Here is an 18,041-nt window from a genome sequence, read left to right as displayed (position 1 = left end):
TATGTTTCCCTTGCTAATAATAAAAAAAATGTTTGTGTAAAACACAAGAGTTTGTGTAACACTCTATAGGCTATTTCAATGAAATGTGCCTGATGCAAGAGTTCGGTTCACCGTAGAGTATCAATAACAAGGAAGTGATTGGGTGCGGTATGTTGTACTGGAGTACAATATCAGAAATAAAATAGTGTCAGGTAATAGGTGTATTTACATTACTGTTTTTGTATATATGGTACCATTGTAATACTATATTTAATAAGTGTATTCTTTGAAATATCTTGGAGTACCATGTAAATCCATGGTATGTATGAATGAAATCATTCAGTACTTTAGTATATAACAAAGTGCCATTGTATTACTATTTGATACAATCACTGTACCATGGTACCACCACAGCACTTTTTTTAAAGGACTAACAATGTGTTCTAATGTGGTTCTTTGCTGCATTTTTTGGAAATAGTTTCAGGGTTGAGATAGACATAAATGTATAGCACTAACACTTTTTAGATTCTGCAGGTGAACTTAAATCTCCTTTCTGTTACTGATGCTCTGTTACACAGCTGTTAGTGCTGTCAATGTGAATACAGCAGATTAAGGGTTCTATGGCCAATGCTTAATGAAGCAGGATACGTTTAATTAATCAAAGGTGTCACGTCTAACGTCACGTAATCATATCTGTGTTAGTGGTACCGCATCTCTTCAAAACAACCGAGTGGAAAGCTTTTCTTTTTCAAATTGCTGGGTTTATCTGTAGCTCTGTGTGTCAGTGACAAAGTTGACAACTTTAGTACGAAATTCAATATTCTGTAAAAGATAAATCAAAATTAAATTTGATATGATGTTTCATTGACATTTTCTTTGTAACAGAGCTTGTGTGTAGTTTTTGTATTCTGAAAATTAGTTCTAGGAACTGTTTAAAACTGCATTTGTTTAAATAGCATTCATATTTCTTTTAGTGAACATTTCATATAACATAACAGAACTGGTGGAGAAGTATTGCTCCAGAGTTGAGAAGTCTGTGCTTGGTCCCATTCTCACCACTGAGATGATACTGGGTGTTTTGGGAAATGGACTAGTTAAAGTTGTTAAGAGCGACAAATCAACAAGTTTAAATTGAATACCTATAATTTACTATAAATCTTTAGATTTTCAATGAGAAAATGATTACATCTTTGCAATATTTCCATAGATTCCATCCATCTCCTGTCTATTTTTTTGTTCTTCCACTGTGTAAAGACCATTTTGCCTGCCGTTTATCAGCCTCACACTCTCAGATTTCTTCTGCTCTAACCTCATAATCTGTGGCTCCCTCTTAGCTATGCTGAGTGAACGTCAGATATCACCGTGTTGTGAGGTGGTCAGCCTGCTTAAGTTCACCTTCATCACCTCTTCCATTGGAAGCTTAGGTATGGTTATGACTTTGACCATAGATCAGCATAAAAGAAAATTAATTTGCATCACGAGATATCTTTACAAATACTGCTTTTTTGATTGTAATTACTAATAATATAGTGTTTTAGTTTTATCAGTTTGATTCTTAAAGGAATATTTCACCCAAAAATGAACATTCTTTTATTAAGACAGAATTTAGATTTTTGGGTGAACTACACTCAAATAAAAAAAATAAAAAAATAGCTCTTTGGCTGAAATTGATTCAATTGTAGACAGTATGTGTTTGAAATTAGTTTTATTTACTTAAAATTACTATGTAATCTCAATGCAAATAATTGGTGTAGAAAGAACCTAACTGAATTGTGTACACTCAACAAAAACTGATGTGTCAATGGAACTAAATAAATCTATTTTATTTCTTTATGAATGTAATGTTAAAAGGATGGGCAAGGAGGAGGCAGGAACCGGCTGAACAGTCAACAAAAACTTAAATGATATAAACGAACTTAAAACAGACATAAAACATAAGGACACAGACACACATGCAGCGTGGCCATGTGCTTCTGTCTCTCCCTCTCTCTCTCTCGAACTGGCATCTCCGGCTCCCCTTTATCAAAAAAGTTTGTGGACACCATATGTGCTTGATGAACATTTGATTTCAAAACCTTAGGCATCGATTTCCCCCTTTGCTGTAATAACAGCTTCCACTCTTTTGGGAAGGCTTTCCACTATACTGTATGTAGTAACATGGCTGCAGGGATTTGCTCTCATTCAGACACAAGGCTATCAATGAGGTCAGGAACTGACGCTGGTCGATGGGGCCTGACTTACAGTTGCTGTTCCAGTTCACCCCAAAAGTGATCAGTGGGGTTCAGGTCTGGGCTTTGTGCAGGCCAGTCAATTTCTTCCACGCCAGACACAGTAAACCATTTCTTTATGGACCTCACTTTGTTCACAGAGGCATTGTCATGCTGGAACAGAAAAGGGCTATCCCCAAACAGTTGCCACAGATTTGGAGGCACACAAAGCCCAAGCCATTACATAAAGAAACATTAAGATTTTTCTTTACTGGATTTAATGGAGTAACCAAATTTGTTAATTAAAAGGGGGTGTCCACAAACTTTTGGCCATATAGTGTATATTTCTTATATTGCATGAAATAAACCAGTACAACAATCTGGATTTTTTAATAAAACTGAAGTGTATTGTTTGGACATTTTATTCAGTGTACAAAGAGTAGTGGACAATTACTGTACAAGAACTCATGACTGGTAACAGACAATTTCCAACACACTCTCATAGTGAAAACATAAGGATTCGTACGACTTTTCTAAATTTGGCTAATTCGTATGATATCCTACGACTGCACTTGCATGAATTCGTATGACCTTCGCTACAGCTTCTGTCACAAATAACAGCTTCCTGTCAGGTTTACACATTCTACTGATCGGTTAGGTTTAGATAAGGGGTTTGAGTGAAGGCATAACATTAATAAGCATGTCCTTGGGGGGCCTGGGTAGGTCAGCGAGTATTGACGCTGACTACCACCCCTGGATTCACGAGTTCAAATATTAACATCCATATGGGCTGAACTTGAAAGTCATTTAGGGTTTGCGGTGTTATGTCATCATGGCAACAAAGTTGTAAAATTGGCTATAAATTTACACAGAAAAGGTAAGTGGTTTTATTACACTAAAATCACGTTAACATGCTTATTGTTTACGTTATGTGGCTATACTTTTGAAACAGTGAGTATTTTAAAGTTTACAGACTGACTTCCATTGACTTCCATTATAAATGACACACTGTAACCCAGATTTTATTTTCTATTTGTTAAGAAAAGGAGGGAAAAGTCTAAATACATTTTTGTGGTAATCAGCATTATGCCACAAATTCTGTTGATTAAGCTTAACTTGTATTGAAAATATTCCTTTAAGAATCTGATCAGTGTTTTTTTATTTATTCATACTGTTGACAAAAAAAAAAAAAAAAAAAAAAAAAGAAAAGAAAAAGAGCCAAGTAATGCATTTTCTTATGGTTTGTAAATGTATAGAAATATATGCATTGTTTCATTATTCAGTTGAGTCCACATTCATTCAAATGTCGTTTATGAGCATCTATAACGAGCGTTTATGTGCACTTTCACTGAGGCGCGTGAGAAAACAAAAGCTGTAATGGAACTGCAGAATATCACAAACTTTGGACCAGAAATGTCCTGTGAGATTTTGAAACATCCAGTATTCTGCAAGAGTATGATCCAGGAGCTTCAGAGCCACAAAACCACAACAGGACAGCACGGCCAACAAAAGGTAGCGCATAGACATCTTATCTCCGTGGCTCATCTGCGCACGGACGCCTTTGTAGACGGCGAAGGCAATGTGACAACCCAGCGCAACTTCAAATCCGCGGTCATGACAGAGCGCCAGTCCATAGCTGAGGAAAGAACAGCTTTCAACCATTAAGGCGTATCGAGACGACCAGCCGTTGACAATGACGTTACACCACACCAGTACCCACGCAAAAATAGGTAAAGTGAACCACTGGTCCAAAACAGAGGGCGCGCGCCGCAAGGTGGCCAAACGGACCCACTGCACAGGTCCGTACACGACTGCCATTAGCGCGAAAACGTCTTTGGTGTAGGTGGCTGGACGACTGTCTTTACAGTCTGATAGCCGTTGAAAGAGCCAGTAGATACCCAATAATATGTATCCTACGTTTATAAGACAGTTGAACGGCATGGCCAAGAAGGCAGGAAGGTCGTCAACCTTTTTCTCCGCGTAGTGATCATAACTGACATCCACCAAAACTTTGTCGAAGATGTCAGTGTTTGCTAGCGTTACGCAAAGCGCGATGGGTATCAGAACGTGGACGACCGCTGACATGATCAGTTTTCGATAAAAGAGCTATGATCCAATGTAAAGCAAAAGACCACAGGGAATTTTTTTGGAGATGTGTACAGAGGGTACAAAGTATGAAAACATTGGTTTTCTTCCGCAATCTAGAGACCATGTGACGCCCACTGTAGCCTTTCATTGGTTGCCACAGTGACCTTGGAACTACCCACTGTTGCAAAATGGTTGGAATAGCATAAGGCATACTACACATACTAATTTTCTGTATGCATGGATTATCATGCTGAATTACTTCATTTGCCAAAATATGCAGTGTACACTCTGTGGAGTAAGTGAGATTCTCCCCTACTGTATCACACAATGCAAGGCACTCAACTAGTCCTTCCATTTTCACTTTAACAAATGAACTGGAAGTAATATTAGCCACATGTTGAAATATTTCCTTCTTGACTCTTGATTTTATTTGATCATTTTTTTATTTTTATTTATTTATTTTTTTAATGAAATTAGATTAAAAATGTAAAGCTATAGCTGTCTTTATTTCCCAGCTAGGGTTGCCACCTGTCCAGGTTTTTCCAGGACTGTCCTGGAAAAAATAAATTCCATTCTGGGAATTTCAGTATTTTCCCGACACATTCACATGTATAAACCCTTGTTTATAAGCACACTATGCAAGGAGGAGAATCAAATACATTCTTCATCATAAAATCTGATTAATTTTAGTGAAATTGTTTGTTCGGATCATTGAGATTGAGATTTTTCATTTTTGTGTGAACAATCCTTTAAACTTCAGTCTACTTAATGCTTTAATGTTTTGGAAAACATGTCCATGAAAGGAAAGTCCTTCCTTTTACTGTAAGATCTCCTAGGTTCATAATGCCTGACACTCCAAAACAACAGCAACTATTTTTTTAAATTTACGCTTTTCAATTTCATAACAAATTTCCATCAAATAGAATTCTGTGATCTTTAACCAAATTAAATTAGTAAAACGTAAAATATCATATGTATTTTTTTTACTTAATTTTGTTAAAAATGACTAAATTCAATTTGATGGAAGTTTGTTATGAAATTGAAATGTGTAAATCTTGATATGTGTACTGTATATCTTTAAAATATTTTTTTGACTAAATGATTATGTACATTTATTTGATTTCCTTTTGTTTAAATGAATGCATGCTTTTTAGTATTTTTTATACTTTTATATTTATATATATATATATATATATATATATATATATATATATATATATATATACAGTATATATATAATATGTATATATTTATACATTTTAAAACATTTAAATGTTCAGTGTGAACCATAAACACGCTGACTCTGACTACCACCCCTGGATTCACAAGTTCAAATCCAGGGCATGCTGAGTGACTCCAGCCAGGTCTCCTAAGCAACCAAATTGGCCCGGTTGCTAGGGAGGGTAGAGTCACATGGGGTAACATTTAAATGTTCAGTGTGAACCATAAACTCAAGAAAACTGCTAAGGGCCAGAATATGTTAAGTACACAATATGTTAAACCTGTACACACACACACAGACACAATTTTTTTTGTTTTTGTTTTTTACACATTACAATTTCATAACAAAATAAATATAAAATAATAATAATATTTTTTTTAAGGTTTTATTTACATTAGTTAAAAATTACACAGTTCATTTTATGGAATTCTGTTATGAAATTGAAATGCATATCTTAAAAATAGGATAAAATATTTTTTTGAGTGTATTGATGTTTTTGTTTGATTTAATTATATGCTATATATAAGAGTAAACAATCCTAAATAATATGTTTCATTTCTTGTATGATGGCCAGCAATACGTTTCCATCACTGTTCAGGTCAGGTGTCCAGGGCCAAGGTGGCAACCCTATTACCTGCTCATAACTGGATGCCACTCACTGAATTAAACATGCAATATAATGAGGACATTTGACAATAATGTAACATAGTAAGCAGTTTGCTGGAATTCCATTCTGAACAAAGCAATTGTCAAACAAACAGTAAATTCATATTTATTTATAATTTACATTAAAAAAATAAATAAACAAAGTGCTACAGTTATATAAATCAAAGTGATTTAACATGGCACATATAGGATAGGAAAAACAAGGATGACATTGCTGCACTTGAAGGTTTACTCTCATATGCTTGGGAGAAAAGATACGTCTGAAGAGTTAAAAAACCAGTTATAGCAGTCCAGAAAGGGTTGGTTAGACTGTAAAAGGCAAGACAGGAAGAAAAAATGTAAAGAGAAAAAGAAGACAGGAACAGAGAGGTGGAGGAGGAAAAGGAGACAAGGTGTTTCATTCAGGTTGCACAGCTGTTAAGGAGAGACTGAAGACAACACAAAGTTCAGCTCACTACGAAGAGAAGAAGCAACAGAATGTTGTATGATTAGTAAAGAATGAATGAAAACGAGAGACTATGGATAGACAAACAGTAGAGGTATGACAAATAAAGGCTAGATATAATGGTTGAAGATGAAAAAATGAATAAAACATTTAAAAGAGCAAAAAGAAAGAAATCTGTAATGCTGTTTTGATCCATGAAAACCTTAATAAGTTGACTTTACTCATTTGATTGAGTAAACTCATTCCCTAAATTCAATTGAGTAATGGCGTCTCCAAAACTTTTGTAATTAAGATCAATTAACTTGGTGTTCATATAGAATGAACATTACTATTTAGGTTAAGTTAACTAGATGCAAGTAGATGTAGACGCAGTTACTCAGATTTGCTATTTAAACGTTGTTTCTACTGTTGTTAATCATTTTAATTAAATGTATTTAATTTTAGATCAAACAATAGTACAGCTCAAATAAAGATTATAACAGATTCTAAGTCAGTCATTAAATAAACTTAATTCTCCTAAGAAATACATATATGTCTGCACTTTAACTGCTCATTCACAAAATGGTTTAGTTAACAGGGTCCAATTTGACCAAATGGGACACTGATCACCCTAATGGTGACATCACACAAAACACCTATTTGCAACGAAACAACATAAATAATAGTACAAAAGAGCTAAAACCTCTATAAATTGTTAAATGCAACTATTTAAATGCCCCCATAACATACCTTTGACCAAGGAAACATAATTAAATAATTGAAATGCAAAGCATTATGGGCATTCCCCATAGCCTCAATTTTGCACTCAAAAGTTTAAGTTATTAACACTTAAAATCTTAATTCTATGCATTTTTAAGATAAATAAGTTAAATTAATATTACCAGTAATGACAATGTTAGAGGTTACAGTACAACCCTAGTGTTGTCATTACTGGAAAAATCAAGATGTCTTAAACATTACTTGAAATGTCAAGTTTTGGGCACATAACTCAAATATCTGTGTTCCTTGAACTTATTTTTCTTAAAAATTCATAAGGTTTTATCTTTTTTTGTAGTATTATTTTTGTTGTGTTGTTGCAAATAGTTGGTCAAGTTGGACCATGTTAACACTTTCTCAGTTCTTCTTGTTCATGTGCATCTGAAGTAAAGGTTTCTATGCATTTTTGTGGAGAAATACGTTTATTTAATTATTGACGTAGAATCAGTTATAATCTTCTTTATATAATCTGTGTTATTGTTTGACATAAATTTAAGTCCATTCAATTAAAATTATTAAGTAGAAACAACAACATTTAAATATCAAATTTGAGTTACATCTACTAGCATCTACTAGTTGCCTTAACTTAAATAGTTAAGTTCATTCTACAGTATATGATCAACAAGTTACGGTAAGTGAACTTAATTACATAAGTTTTGGAGACACCATTACTTAATTTAATTGAGGGAATGAATTTACTCAATCAATTGAGTAATGTCAACTTATTAGGGTTTTCAGTGTAGTATTAGATTGAAAATTTTGCAAATATGGTCAGTTGCTACTATAACCAGTCCTGCTCGACCCACGTCTCTGGCATGGGAGGCAGGCATGCTGACAAGGAGGCTAAAGGCTACGGCCTCTAGTATCAGTCGCTAGTGTGCCTTTTGAGCCAAGAGGAGGAAGGTTTACACACTGCACAGCTACCTACCAGCTGGCTACATTACACTCACCCCTCTAAACCTCACTCCCATCTGGGACATGGCACCATTGTAACGGGTCCTGCTCTGAGTGGGATTCAAACCGACATCTCTGGCATGGGAGGCGGGTGCGCTAACAAGGAGGCCAAAGCCTCTAGCGTCAGTTGCTAGTGCACCTCTTGAGGCTAGGGGAGTGAGGTTTACATACTGCACATCTACCTACCAGCTGGCTACTGTTACACTACTAATATATTTCTTGTAAAGTCTACAGAATATAGGGCTAATAAATGACTGAAATTACAAAAGACACTAATGACAACTAATATGATATATACCAAATTAAAACACAGTTTCCTTTTATGCAGAGTGGTAAGAGAGGTGATCCGCAGACTGGTATTTCACTACTGCAGGCTATGCTGATGAAACTGAGTACAGATAAAAATGTCCACCATCAAAAAAAACATAATGTACAATCGCACGCACACCCAGACACAGTCAGCGAAAGTGTATCTCAACATTCCCTGGAGTTGGAAGGAGAACTAACAAATAAAGATGCGACTGATTCAGATTGCTCTGTAAGACCTGATGGTGATGAGGAGCGACCAACTAGATCTGAAACTGAACATGTCAATGAACCTGTTGAAGAGTTCAGAGGCTTTCCAGAAATGATTCCTAAATGGGAGAGAAGGGCATTTCTCGCTATCTCTTTGTCTGAAGAAACAGAGGAGGATGAACCAAGTTTAGAGGACAGAGAGAATAAAGAGCTTGATATGGACGAGGACATGGCTGGAGCTGCATTAATGCTTAACAGTCAGAGTGAGGCACCTTCTAAACAATCATGTGAGTCCCCATTTCAACTCTCAATGTCCTCTGAAAGAGATGACTTGGCACAGATGGAGGTTAAGGATGCACTAACAGAAGAGGCTTGTATTTGTCCCCCAAAACAAGGCAGTGGTACAAGCAGTATTTTAACAAATCAAACTCCTGTGAACAATACAAGCAGGACAGCAAGGTCCGCTTCTGAACCAGTAGCCCACAAGCCTAAGGAAGACAGACCACTCTCAGCTCCAAGTATTTCATACCGACAGGAATATGAAGACAGTGGAGGCTTTGCAAATGACATGTCAATGAACAACACCAGGAAATTAGACAAAGCAAAACGTATTTTTGGATTGGAGGATTCATGCATGGAAGAGGGCTTTGGGGTTGTGGAACATGAAAACTCAGTCTCCAAAATGCAAATGAAGGGAAAGAAAAACAAGATGAAGTATCTTGCTCAGAAACTGATGGCAAGACTTAAAGAAAAACACAATAAGGAGCACACTGGCAGCAAGAGCATCAATGACAGTGAAGAGGCACAATCGGTTTGTTTACTTACTTTTGTGACCTTAATAAATTTCTGTTCTTCATCATACTTCTAAATGGCATATTACACTTTAAGAGAACTTAATCTAACTTGTGCTTGGGCTTGTTTTTCATATGTACATCACAATAAATCACCATGCAGTTGAGTTCAATGGAGACAGAAGTTGAAGAAGCAGTAAGTCCACCACCAGTACCCCCGAAAAAGGGGAAATATGTTTTCTTGGAAAGGTAAGATATGCTACACATATTTAATTTAAACACATAATGTTCAGTACATTATATACAGTGTTTTGGTATTAACAGAACAATTAAAGTGATTATGCATTTCAGATGGTATAGCAAAAAAAATATTTAAATGCTAGTGTGTATGTATGTGAAGTTTTTCAATTTGACACCTATTTTTGTTTTTATAGTTTTACAAAAACTAATGCATTTCCTTTTTGTAGCACTATCCAGTCCACCTATTAATAGCCCAGAGCTTATCTCATTTCAAGTTATGTGACATTCCTTTCAATGTAGCGATGGCATCAAATAAACACAGACATGCATTCCATTACCGAGAGAGCTAAAAGCACTACCCCTTAACAAAACAGGTGCAAGACTGTCAGATCATGTAAAAGATTCTTCTAAACAAGGAATTACCATTAAAGTGTATGGTAAAGTTCTGGCAGAGGATTAAAAAGGAAAATACTTATGGTGCATCCTAAATCGCACACTTCTGCACTATTCTATGCCGTTTTGTAGTGTAAACAGTATGAGAAATATGATTACACTGAAAATGCAACAAAAAGAAGTGTACTACGAGAACCTGGATAATGTACTTCTTCAAACGAGAAAAAAAAGAAATAGAGTGTGGAATGTTCACACTTCACACAGTTAGCACTTACAGCTTGCCGTACATAGCGGGAGGGGTGGGGTTACCTTGCAGCGATGCTGTTCTGACAAAAAAAATGTTTAATAATGGTGAATGTGGCAACCAATGAAACTTATGTGAAGACAGCACCTTACAAATGTGTGTTGAATGCTTTACCATCACCCCATGCTGTGTGAATATGAATATGTACTTTATTTGGCACAAAAGAGTTGGACTGAGTTTTGCTAAAGTGCTAAAGCTAGCATAAACAGATTAATTGCATTTGAAATGTCACTTCCGTTAGCTGAAAAACAGCGAATGCTTTCATGCAGTAAAAAAAAAAAGGTTAGTTTACCACTTGGGACGAAATACACATCAAAACATTTTACATAAGCAGTGGCAGATTTAGGCATGGGCGACATGGGCAGTTGCCCAGGGCAGCATCTTGCGGGGGGGGGGGGGCACGAGGCACCCAGACTTTTAAAAGTCTAACTGCAGCATTTTGCACTGATTGTAGCCATGCTAAAGTGCATTGATTTAAAACTGAAAACTGTGCATTACAGTAATCAAAGCATATGTAAGCTTCTCTGTATCCTTAAAAACTCAAGACATGTCTAACCTTGGAAATGTTCCTTAACTGACAAAAACAAGATTGAACTTCTGGACGTGATATTGAAAATTTAAATTGATATCAAAATAGACTACCAAATTTTTCACCACCCGCTGATTATTTGGGATCACCTGCCTAAGTGCTGACTCAATCTGATGTTTTTTTAGAATCATGACTGACTAAAACAACCTCTGTTTTATCAGAATTTTATCAGAATTTACCTGAAGAAAATTGCATGTCATCCAATATTTTTATATCTCATATACATGCTTGAAGACCATTAAAGTTACTCAGATCATTGGGATTCAACGACAAATACAATTGCAGTTCATCTGCATAGCAATGAAAATTAATGTTGTATTTTTTAATCACAGAACCAAGCGGTAACATATATAGTGAAAACAGTATTGGCCCTTACAGGGATCCTTGCGGAACACCACAATACATTTTTTTAAGAGGAGGACATCTTATCTCCAAAAGACACTACAAATTTCCTATTCATCAAGTAGGAAACAAACCAGTCTAAAGCCACCCCAGATATTCCCACCCATCACTTCAGTGTTTCGATTAAAACTTAATGATCTGAACTGTATCAAATGCTGCATGTAAATCAAGCAACACTAAAACAGAGCACTCTCAGCATCCTACGCCATCAATAAGTCATTGGTCACCCTAAGAAGGGCAGTTTCTGTTCTGTGGTTTTCTCTAAAACCTGACTGAAATTTCTCAAATATCTTGTTATCCTTCACTACCTGTTACTAATTACAATTACTGATCACACTAAATTCGGCGACAATAGGTTGAATGTTCTGCAGCTGAAAACTGTCTGTGCTTACCGAAATTTGAATCACTGCCCACCAGTAGCCAAATCTGGAAGTGTTGAGCTTCATGTGAGCTTCAGTTTCTGTGTGAAATGTCCACAGAGTGGCGCCAAAAACGAGTTGTATTTTTTAGTTGTAAATTATGTAAAACAGACAGCATGAATGCATATATTATTAACTCTACCCCAACCCTATATCTATCCATCAGTGGAATAAAAATGTAATTTTAAAGTGAAAAATGCAACCTCTGAATTGTGCTAACCATTGTTTAGGTGAACGATTACTTACTGGTTCCCATGGGGCCAGAACCTTTGTCTTGTAGGTTGCTTAAGCAATACATTATCAGTAGAGCTAGAGGGAAAGGTTATCATGGTTGAAATCATAGAAAATGTCTGATGGGGGATGGTGCTGTTCAGTAGTAAACTGATTAAAATAAATCAAATTCTTCTTGTCTTTTGAACAGAACATTTACTTTAAAAGACTTCAAACTCAACCTTGAACCAATCGATTTAATGGAAGAAATATTCATAGGAGAGGAGTGGCTGAAATACCTACCCAGCAAAGCCACTCTACCTCAGAAAGACACTGGCGAACAATCGATTTCAGAATTTCCAGATAATGTTCTCCATCCAGATATGGACACTCAGGTTCATAAATCTTTGCTGACAACAGAGCAGGACCTATCAGAAGACAGACAGTACAATCAGTCAGACACAGATCAAGACAATATTAGTATTACTCAGCTGGACAATGTATCAAAAGTGAACAGACACTTGCATGTAATACCAGTGGAGCCGAATGCAAACATTTTTGCTATTCCCAAGGCACTGCTAACAAATTCTGTGAATAATCAAAGGACATCTGGGTTAGTCTGTGAGTCATACAATTCTGATGTCATTAATAACTGTGTGGGGGTATACATGATTCCCAAACATGACTTTCGATTATTGGACAGAAAGTCACAGAATGTTCCTCTGGACTTTTCAACAGTCAAGGTGAGTACTGCCTGTTCTGTGCTGCAAAGTTGCAAGATTGTGTTAATACTGCTAATTATTTCTTGCTTTGAACATATGCCATTGCTATAGTTCTTAAATTAACATGCAAAATGCAGCCAAGGTGTTTAAAGGTGCACTCTTTTTGCCCTTTATATGGAGCTGGCCACCACATGGAGGTAGACATCTTTAGATCACGTGACCAGCTGAAATGTACTCACTTTATCTAGTTAATCCCCCTGTTAATAATGGCAAATAGAGCATTCTACCATGGCATTAGTAACTTAAAAAACGAGTGTGATCAAACATTCACACCACTAGGTGTCCATATATGTCCAAGATGACTTCCTTACTGCCCTGTGCGACATAAACATAAAATGATGTGCACCTTTAACTCAATGTCATGAGTAAGTTAAAGAAATGATAATACAGAAATCTCTTTCTCTTTCATTTCAAGTCACTTGGATTGCTGGACAACTCCGCTCTCAAGGGTCGAATCCGTCTAAGCAAAAAGAGACCCCACCGGCCACCCAAAAGAAACAAAAATGGTGAGAAAAGTTGTGTGTGTGTGTGTTTGTGTGTGCTTGTGTGTGCAGTGAATGTGAGCAAGCAAACAGGCAACAGCAAGTCTTAAACATATCCATTTGATTTATTTTCTCTCAGTAAAGACAGAAAAGACAAACACCAAATTCTACAAGATTCTCCCAGCTTTTCTGCATGAATCCACTGTCGGGGCTTCCTCACTACTTCCTTTTTCCACGTCTCCTCCACTGCATTTACCACCGCATCAACCGTTACCAATGACTCCATGACTGCTCCATCATCTGCATTTTTCGGGTCAGCAGAGTCACAATCAGCTGAAGAAACATATTGCAGACCCATATTGCAGTAAAACGTCACATAGTTCATTGTCTGACCACTGTAATTTACTGTGTTATAACAAACTGCGCAACCTGGTCTCATTGTGAAAACATGACTCTATATAAATTTTTTCGAAACTTGTTAAGCATGTCTCCAGTTACAATTCGCTGCAGTTTCCTGGAGAAATGAACACTGTAGGCGCTACAACAAATGTGTGTTTTATTCACTTTCACTCAAATCCTGACTTTAATGGCTGTTTATGACTTTATAAATACTTATTTTTCTTTCTGTTACTCAGAAACTGCTATTTTATGATATCAACACACTTTTACTCAAACGCATCTGTTGAAAAACAATACATTTTAATGCTTTTATTACAGACTCACCTACACACCTATTCCAATATTGATATCTTGCGCAGTAGCTCACCTGGCATTGGACTTACAGTTGGTGGTCCGCGGTTCAAGTCCAGCCATGTACAAGCTGACAGGTGTCATTACAGTCATAGAAGTGGAACGAAATGAGGTTTGGGGCCCCCAGCTTGACATTTCACTAGAAACCTGCAGCCAAATGTGTTATACAGCACATACATTTTGAATGGCAAAAATGTTGTCATGTTCACCACGTAAATTTCATGAGACCAGGCAATGTGATATAAATGTTTTAGTATTGTATATAATATATAATTACATAATTACTACAGTAGTACTACAAATAATTACTACTGTATAACTTTTTATTTATACTATTAAAGTAAATATTGTATTATATATTTTTGTCCACATTATAGATTTTATGCATTACTTCCAGATGAAGTTACTATCAATAAACAAGGAAACCTGAATTTGATTGTTAATACTGTCAAATTCAAAAGAGAGGCTAAAGGAGATTTGTTGTCAATCAAAAGTATTTCTTGTTGAAATGACAGACTCATAGTAAGTTTATATTGCAGTTTTGATTTTAGAAGATGAGATTTGCAGAGGATAATGGTGACCTTTTATTCACCCTAACAATTATTTTTAGAATTTGAAGATAGAAATATGATTGTGCTGACAAATCAATATACGTGTATGTCATATATTTAAATGTTACATTTATTCCTGTTAATAAAACTAATAATTCATAACTGTTCAATAATTGTTCATTAACAGTAGAGTGCAATAAAGAATTGTGCTTCTGTCCTTTGCTGGCCTTTAGAATTTACTAATTTCACAGTGCTTGATGTGAAAAATTCTATCTAATAAGTGATGACCTATGATAATGAATAGTTATAGTACAGAACTCCAGTTACATAAAAGGATTCCCCTGGAATTTGAGGTGAATATTTGTATTTATTTATCTTGAGTCAAGAAAGAGATCTTTGTGTCGTGTAAAAACTTTTGATGTAGTTTGCATCTTATGACAGAGCAAATGATGCAATTTCAGACAAAAAATAAATAAAAATGATCATTTTGATTGCAAAAGTTCTTTATTATCATTTTGAATTAATTTAAAGAAGTATTTTTATTTTTGTACGTATTTTTTAATGCAATGGAGAAAATTATATGCAAACAGTTTTATGGGATAATACCCAGATAAAACAGTTCGGTCTACTCTTCAAACTGGCGTTTACGCTTGAAGGCACATATGTAGTTTTTCTTAACCACACAAGAATCATCATTCCACTTGCCAATGTCTGAAAATATAAGAGACAGTGAAAGAGAGATTAATGTACTTTCTGTATTGTGTCTAACATAATTTTTTTTTTTTTTTTTTTAACCAGTTCTGTCAATCCCACCCTCCTTACGTTTCCAGTTCATCTCCACGCATTCCTCTGTGTTAGTGAAGACGTGGTTGGGCTCACCAGGTGTCCAAATTTGATAGTCCCAGTAGGAACCATCAGTCCAAAGAAATTTGCCAGACTGAGAGAGTGAGAAAGAGATATAAAAAAAGTAAATAAAAGAGGCAAGATATTTGGGGTGGAGAGAGGCATTTTAGAAATAAATATGGTGAGTCAAACACTATTGAATGTCTTTGAAGAACAGTGACCATAAAACATATTTTGATTTTGATCCTTATGTCTCTTTTACCTGAAAAAATTCATAGCCCCCAAGCCAAATGCGCAGGTTTTTTGGGTTTAACTTCTTCACAATGCAGAGTAAATCATCATTAGCTTTTTTATTATGCAGTGACATCAGGTGTCCACCAGGGGCTCTTCTTCTACAGCTGAACTGGATAGAAAACAGGAAGAACACTGAATTACTACACACAAAAAAGCCTTTTCCTTAAATGGTGGCATCATTATTTGTATGATAACAGAAATTAAATCTTTTTAGTCTGTAATGCTCTTTTTTCCCCCAGTGATACTGCCTACCTCAGCCTCAGAGAAGCTGAGAGGCATGTTGAAGTATTTTACACAGTCTTTGTCCACTTTGAACCAATCATTAAAGCCATCCACATTACATGGTTGAGGCATACGACAGTATGATGTGACATTTGCATGGCCTGCTGCATCAACTAAGGGACAGAATCGCAACCATGTATATTATTATGAGTTCTAGGCCTTAAATATATATCATGATCAGTGTTAGGTGTAATCCAATTACAAAGTGATTAGTTACTGTAATCGAATTACTGACAGTTGGATTTGGATCATATCTGGTAATGTACGTACTATATCTACTCAAAGTGTTGTTGTTGAAAATTCAGCACTCTTAAATTTAAAACCTTATCAACTCAAATTAGAGGACCAGAATTAACTGTTGTTTATTAAGTATATATGAATTAAAAGTTACCTCTTTCCATTGTTAGGGAGTTACCACTCGCAAAACAGAGTGTTATTAACAAAAAGTTAATACCCGCTGTACCCTGTGAATAGAAAATATCAGTGGAACACGTTTATTATACCCCTAATAAATCCAAAATGTATGCATTCTATTTAGATAATATATATTTTGCTTCATTAGTAAATTATTTCTACCACACCATGGATTTTGCAGCAATACCATTGGGTTGCAAAACATGCTAAATTTGCATTACTACACATTTGGAGAAATTCTATGAATTAGTGTAATATATATGGGATATAAAAGTTTATCAACATACTGTATGTTACTGAAGAAATGGCAGTATCCTACCCTCTCAGATGAACAAAGCTGAGTAATTATAACTTTACTTGGACTTCACCTTGCTCGCTGACATATTGTAAGAGACTTAACACTGAAAAGAATGCCTATAAGTTAAGGGTTTAACTCTCCAATCAGATAGTAAGTCTCTAATTAACTGCACTTAATAACTTAAGATGCAGTGACATTAATAGATGACAATAATTCAAACTAAGACTAAATCCCAAACTGAAAACTTTACATAATTGTGCAGTGATAACAAAATAAGGATTTTATTGTTATTGGATATGAGGAGCATGTTAATCGGAGAAGAGGACTTACCATTGCAAACCTTCCACTTTAAGTCTTCTATCTGTCCTCACTGTAACATTTGCATTTGTCTTAACTTTTACCACTTAATTTATACTATTCCATTAATTTTCACAACTCCTCCCATTCTCTCACTCAGTCTAACTATCATCAGAGTATAGTATTCACATAGGAAACTGCTTCACATGTACAGTGCCTGCATTACCATGTTGCTACAATGGCAACATTAATATTTTCACTATATATTACTCTTGTACAAAATTATCTATTATGTAAACTGCAGTCATTAAAAGGATAGTTCACCTAAAACTCTCTCATCAATTACTCACCCTCATGCCATCCAAGATTTGTATGACTTTCTTTCTTCTGCTGAACATAAATGAGATTTAAAAAATATATACAGTATATCTCAGCTCTGCAGGTCCATACAATGCAAGTGAATGGTGAACAGAACTTTGAAGCTCCAAAAAACATATAAAGGCAGCATAAAAGTAATCCTTTAGACTCCAGTGTTTAAATCCACATCTTCAAAAGCAATATGATAAGTGCGGGTGAGAAACAGATAAATATTTAAGTCATTTTTACTACAAATTTCCTCCCTGCCCAGAATGTGGCGATATACACAAAGAATGCAAATCGGCAAAAACAAAAGAAGAAGAATGTGGAAATGAAGTGGAGATTTATAGTAAAAAATGATTTTTTGGGGGGGATTTTTCCCCTTTTTTCTCCCAATTTGGAATGCCCAATTCCCAATGTGCTCTAAGTCCTTGTGGTCGCATAGTGATTTGCCTCAGTCTGGGTGGTGGAGGATGAATCCCAGTTGCCTCCACATCTGAGACAGTCAAC

General features: G+C 35.7%; 3 protein-coding genes across 4 annotated transcripts; 1 reads left to right on the top strand and 2 right to left on the bottom strand.

The window, feature by feature from the left end:
- Positions 1–2,567: 2,567 nt before the first annotated feature.
- Positions 2,568–4,386, bottom strand: tmem187 (transmembrane protein 187). The gene has a single exon (XM_051701915.1). It carries the CDS (start codon positions 4,269–4,271, stop codon positions 3,507–3,509), a length of 765 nt encoding a protein of 254 aa, XP_051557875.1. The 5' UTR covers positions 4,272–4,386; the 3' UTR covers positions 2,568–3,506.
- Positions 4,387–6,348: 1,962 nt separating this feature from the next.
- Positions 6,349–15,435, top strand: si:dkey-9i23.6 (uncharacterized). Of its 2 annotated transcripts, XM_051701907.1 has the most exons (7): positions 6,349–6,701; positions 8,646–9,644; positions 9,788–9,873; positions 12,393–12,924; positions 13,379–13,469; positions 13,585–13,758; positions 14,163–15,435. In XM_051701907.1, the coding sequence occupies exons 1-6, from the start codon at positions 6,681–6,683 to the stop codon at positions 13,731–13,733; spliced, it is 1,878 nt and encodes a 625-aa protein (XP_051557867.1). In that variant the 5' UTR covers positions 6,349–6,680; the 3' UTR covers positions 13,734–13,758; positions 14,163–15,435. The 2 variants fall into 2 exon arrangements, with proteins under 2 accessions (XP_051557867.1, XP_051557866.1); XM_051701906.1 differs by having other exon boundaries at positions 13,585–15,435.
- LOC127443384 (lectin-like) lies at positions 15,308–17,291 on the bottom strand. The gene is made up of 6 exons (XM_051701920.1): positions 17,208–17,291; positions 16,557–16,629; positions 16,136–16,278; positions 15,852–15,992; positions 15,569–15,683; positions 15,308–15,457 (listed from the first exon to the last, which is right to left on the bottom strand). The coding sequence occupies exons 1-6, from the start codon at positions 17,208–17,210 to the stop codon at positions 15,372–15,374; spliced, it is 561 nt and encodes a 186-aa protein (XP_051557880.1). The 5' UTR covers positions 17,211–17,291; the 3' UTR covers positions 15,308–15,371.
- Between the last annotated feature and the right edge of the window lie 750 nt (positions 17,292–18,041).

This window comes from Myxocyprinus asiaticus, chromosome 7 (assembly GCF_019703515.2).
Source record: "Myxocyprinus asiaticus isolate MX2 ecotype Aquarium Trade chromosome 7, UBuf_Myxa_2, whole genome shotgun sequence".
Classification (NCBI taxonomy): Eukaryota; Metazoa; Chordata; class Actinopteri; order Cypriniformes; family Catostomidae; genus Myxocyprinus; species Myxocyprinus asiaticus.
The sequence above is the reverse complement of the archived record's forward strand: the minus strand, read 5'-3'. Positions and strand labels throughout refer to the sequence as shown.

Bases quoted from the DNA above. Each gene is read 5' to 3' on its own strand.
- si:dkey-9i23.6 (XM_051701907.1), top strand. From the start codon at position 6,681: ATGGATAGACAAACAGTAGAG. The intron at 6,702-8,645 runs GTATGACAAATA...CCTTTTATGCAG, and splicing joins TGGATAGACAAACAGTAGAG to AGTGGTAAGAGAGGTGATCC. The intron at 9,645-9,787 runs GTTTGTTTACTT...ATCACCATGCAG, and splicing joins ACAGTGAAGAGGCACAATCG to TTGAGTTCAATGGAGACAGA.
- LOC127443384 (XM_051701920.1), bottom strand. The intron at 16,279-16,556 runs GTAACTTTTAAT...TCTGTCCCTTAG, and splicing joins CTCCCTAACAATGGAAAGAG to TTGATGCAGCAGGCCATGCA. The intron at 15,458-15,568 runs GTAAGGAGGGTG...TTATATTTTCAG, and splicing joins CGTGGAGATGAACTGGAAAC to ACATTGGCAAGTGGAATGAT.
- tmem187 (XM_051701915.1), bottom strand. From the start codon at position 4,271: ATGTCAGCGGTCGTCCACGTTCTGATACCCATCGCGCTTTGCGTAACG.